The 4,771-nt window shown below is 40.5% G+C and overlaps 1 protein-coding gene across 1 annotated transcript in view; it reads right to left on the bottom strand.

The window, feature by feature from the left end:
• The window catches only part of slc5a7a (solute carrier family 5 member 7a), a 9,133-nt gene extending 4,855 nt beyond the window's left edge, over positions 1-4,278 (bottom strand). Inside the window, exons 1-5 of the mRNA XM_037696514.1 lie at positions 4,095-4,278; positions 3,723-3,836; positions 3,177-3,332; positions 2,922-3,070; positions 2,454-2,597 (exon numbers count right to left, since the gene is read on the bottom strand). Coding sequence (XP_037552442.1) covers positions 2,454-2,597; positions 2,922-3,070; positions 3,177-3,332; positions 3,723-3,836; positions 4,095-4,278 — 747 coding nt within the window. The remainder of the gene's footprint in view (positions 1-2,453; positions 2,598-2,921; positions 3,071-3,176; positions 3,333-3,722; positions 3,837-4,094) is intronic.
• Positions 4,279-4,771: the final 493 nt, after the last annotated feature.

The following is a 4,771-nucleotide window of genomic DNA, read 5'->3' as shown; positions in this document are numbered from 1 at the left end:
AAAGAAATTGCTGAACGAATAGGCTGTTCCCAGAGTGCTGTATCAAGGCACCTCAGTGGGAAGTCTGTGGGAAGGGAAAAGTGTGGCAGAAAACGCTGCACAACGAGAAGAGGTGACCGGACCCTGAGGAAGATTGTGGAGAAGGGCCGATTCCAGACCTTGGGGGACCTGCGGAAGCACTGGACTGAGTCTGGAGTAGAAACATCCAGAGCCACCGTGCACAGGCGTGTGCAGGAAATGGGCTACAGGTGCCGCATTCCCCAGGTCAAGCCACTTTTGAACAAGAGACTGCGTCAGAAGCATCTCGCCTGGGACTGCTGCTGAGTGGTCCAAAGTTATGTTCTCTGATTACAGTAAATTTTGCATTTTCTTTGAAAATCAAGGTCCCAGAGTCTGGAGGAAGAGAGGAGACACAGAATTCACATTGCTTGAGGTCCAGTGTCAAGTTTCCACAGTCACTGGGGTGCCATGTCATCTGCTGGTGTTGGTCCACTGTGTTTTATCAAGCGCAGGGTCAATGCAGCTAGCTATCAGGAGATTTTGGAGCACTTCATGCTTCCATCTGCTGAAAAGCTTTATGGAGATGAAGATTTCATTTTTCAGCACGACCTGGCACCTGCTCACAGTGCCAAAACCACTGGTAAATGGTTTACTGACCATGGTATTACTGTGCTCAATTGGCCTGCCAACTCTCCTGACCTGAACCCCAAAGAGAACCTGTGGGTTATTGTGAAGAGAAAGTTGAGAGACGCAAGACCCAACACTCTGGATGAGCTTAAGGCCGCTATCGAAGCGTCCTGGGCCTCCATAACACCTCAGCAGTGCCACAGGCTGATTGCCTCCATGCCACGCCGCATTGAAGCAGTCATTCATGCAAAAGGATTCCCGACCAAGTATTGAGTGCATAACTGAACATGATTATTTGAAGGTTGGCGTTTTTTGTATTAAAAACACTTGTCTTTCATTGGTGGGATGAAATATGCTAATTTTTTGGGACAGGCATTTTGGGTTTTCATGAGCTGTATGCCATAATCATCAGAATTAAAACAATTAAAGACCTGAAATATTTCAGTTGGTGTGCAATGAATCTGAAATATATGAAAGTTTCATTTTTATCATTACATTATGGAAAATAATGACCTTTATCACAATATGCTAATTTTTTGAGAAGGACCTGTATATATATACATATACATACAGGTGCATCTTGAGAAATTAGAATTATTTTGGTCAATCATTTTAGTAAATGAAATTCATATATTTCATTACACAAAGAGTGAAATATTTCAAGGGTTTTTTTTCTTTTAATTGTGATAATTATCACTTACAAATAATGAACAAACAAATTTCAGCTTCTTAGAAAACTAGAATATTGTGAAAACGTTCAATATTGTAAACTCCTGGTGTCACACCTTGATCAGCTAATTAATTCCTAGACATGAGCTACAAATGTTTCATTCCTCAAGTCAATCCACTCCTGAACCAGAGATGTCAGAAGCGTCTTACCTGCTGAGGAGACAAAGAACTGGACTGTTGCTCAGTGGTCCAATGTCTCTTTTCAGATGAAAGTAAATGTTTCATGTAATTTATAAATCAAGGTCCCAGAGTCTGGAGGAAGAGTGGAGAGGTCCAGAATCCATATTGTTTGATGTTCAGAGTGAAGTTTCTACAGTCAGTGATGGTTTTGGTCCATGTCCTCTGCTGGTGCTGGTCCACTGGGTTTTCTCAAGTCCACGGTCAACGCAGCATCTACCAGGACATTTTAGAGACTTCGTGCTTCTTCTGCTGACGAGCTTCATGGAGATGGTTTCATTCTCCAGCAGAACTCGACACCGGCCCACGTTGACAAAGGTACCAAAAGCTGTGGAAGATTCTAATTTTCTGAGATACTGAATTTTGTTTTTTCATTATTTGAAAGCCATAATCATCAAAATTACAAGAAATAAAGATTGAAATATTTTGCTCTCTGTGTAATGAATCCACGAGTTTCACTTTGTGAAATGACTGACAAAAAATATTGAACTTTTGCACAATATTCTAATTTTTTTTAGATGCACATGTGAATGATAGACCTATGATCTGGATAAGGAAAACAATGACAAAAAAAACAAAACAAGGTAAAACAACTTGAGGATAACGATCAGGACAGACGTGTCCATTTCAGACAAACTGGAGCCACTCTTATTTAAAAAAAAAATAAAAAATTTTTACAGTAAAAATTATTACAAAAAAAAAATAAAATGAAAACTCTGCGGACAATCAAGCAATTAGCTAAGCACCTGCATCTGTTAAAGTAAATCAATAAGTTTCACAACTATCTTGAGCAATTTATTATTTATCGAAATATGACTTATTCAAATATGTTGGTAAAGATCACCAGCAGGAGTTGTTTAAGACTTTAAACTTGAGGTAGAAAGAGTTGTGATCAGTGTGAGCTGAGGTGGGTACTGTACCAGAAGGCAGAAGTTGTCTATCCAAACCCAGGTGTCCTCCGTCCTGACGCTGCCTCTCCACGGAGACTGGTAAACCTGCTTCACTGCAGTAACGGTGATGTCGGACACCGCAGCGTTGGTCAGAGCAAACGGGACGCTGATCCACTGCAAACAGAAAAACCAGACAGGTCCAAAACACACAAACTGATGGATTAACAGAAAATAAGGCTTGGAATACTACAAATAAGAATTACTGAACTTTAAGCAAAAAGAAAGTTTTAGAAAAGCATAGTTATCTAAAAATTGTAATCAAAGATATCCAGAAGATGCAAAATATTAGAAATGAACAGTCGAGCTCATTTACTTTTCACACTTGTTTAAAAATGCAGTCAGAAATACGTTGATGTACTTGGCATATTTAAATTGGGGTGTGTAAATGTGACTGCTAAAATAAAATTAAAGAATAGAAAAATGTGAAAGTGAACCTACGAGGCCAACAAAGATACAGAAGAGCTGCACCACATCAGTGTAGGCCACAGAGTACAGTCCTCCAACCAGGGTGTAGAAGATGGCAATGAGCGCAGAGATAACCACCGACATCTTAATGTTGATGTCCACGATGACGCTCAGAGTGGCTCCTGAAGTCGTGAACAGATGAAGGACATCATGACATCATAACCTCCTGACCCTGAACTTTTATGACATAAGAGCAAGTTTTACTTTTCTGCAGAGGAACAAACTCACCGAGGGCCGATAAGATGGCAGCAGACCAGAAAATCTCCCCCATGAGTGCAGGTATGAAGAGAAGCCCCCCCATACGTTTTCCATACAGCTGCTGGAAGGGGTCCAACATGGTGACGTAACCCCTGGAGCGCATGGGTTTAGCGAAAAAAAGACCACCTGGGACAGAGTGAGCAGCAAGAACTGAGGCACAGATCCAGGTGAAGACAAGGCTCCAAAATTAACCCATTTAAAAACAAATGGGTTAATTATTAGATCTGTGCCCATCCAGATTAGATTCAAATAATAATAAATAAAAACAATAATTTAATTCAGCTAAGGTTAAGTCAGATCCTCTGGACAGTGAATAATCCTTCCAGAGGACTTGACTTAACCTTGTTAGATGTATCTACCTGGATTAGTGAGCAGCATCAGGACATTTAAGATTTAATTTCTGGGTTTGTGTCAGTGAGAATAAAGCAGCTGATCAGTGAGGAGCACGGAACACATCCATGCAGTGAAGTTGTGTTGCAGCATGTTGAACATCAGAAATGAAAGGAATTCACTCACCAACAACCAGGCTGAGAGCATATCCAAAGGGGGCTTGAGCCCACGCCAAACCATAATCCGGAAGATAGACGTACTCAGCTGTGCCATTGATGTAGCCCCCTCCAACCCAGGTCGCTGGAATTACACAGAAAAAACCCAGAAGGACTAAAGAAAATGTATTTCATATAACAAAAAATAATCTAAAAGTTTTCCAAAAGAGGTGCCATAAATTTAAGAAACCTATGTCTTAAAACAAAATCGTTTTTTTTTACCCAACTAAATAAACTGTTTCCTTAATAATAATAATAATAATAATAATAAATAAAATAAAAACACCAAGCTGTTAAAGTAAATCAGTTCAAACTGTCCTGCTGAGGCTGAAGCCATGTTCACCTGTCATGGTGAAGCCGCCAACAAACAGCCCGATGTCTCTGCCCCCCACCATGATGGTCTCGCTGCGGTCCGTGCCCTCCGCCTCCCCGGAGTGCTTGTTCTTCCACGCAGCCCAGATGCCCACGAACAGGATGAGCAGGTAGAAGACCGCGATAGCCACGAGCCCCTCCACGTGGATGGCCATTGTCCCAGCGGTCTTCTGCTAGGAGCTGGAAGGCATGAAGACCTGAAGGCGCAGAACAGATGCGCTAAAAAATAATCTGAGAATCATATTGATTTCTAGAAAAGGAGAAGACTGGCTGATGGGATAAAAAAAGTACAATGTGGTTTTGTCTATTGGCCAAATGTATTTAAACAAATTCAAAAAGGACAACATCAAAAACGTTTTATGACTTCTGACTCTTAACATCCACACAGATCAGGGACGCTGTTTTTAGTTATAAAATAATGCGTAAAAGCTCAAAACTCATTTCTAAAATATCAAAAAACAAAAAATAAAGTCAGTGTTTAAGCAAAGTGGCTCCAGGGTGTTGTATTTTCTTTGTTTTTAGTCATTCTTTTATTTTTGTTAAATGGCGTTGCTTTGAAAGACTCGTGCGTAATTACGCACGAATCTATCTATCCATCCATCCAATCCATTCATCCATCCATCCAATCAATATATCCAATCCATTCAT

This window comes from Nematolebias whitei, chromosome 2 (genome assembly GCF_014905685.2).
Source record: "Nematolebias whitei isolate Nwh7 chromosome 2, NemWhi1, whole genome shotgun sequence".
Taxonomy (NCBI): domain Eukaryota; kingdom Metazoa; phylum Chordata; class Actinopteri; order Cyprinodontiformes; family Rivulidae; genus Nematolebias; species Nematolebias whitei.
Note: the sequence above shows the minus strand (reverse complement) of the source record. Positions and strands in the feature narration are given on the sequence as shown.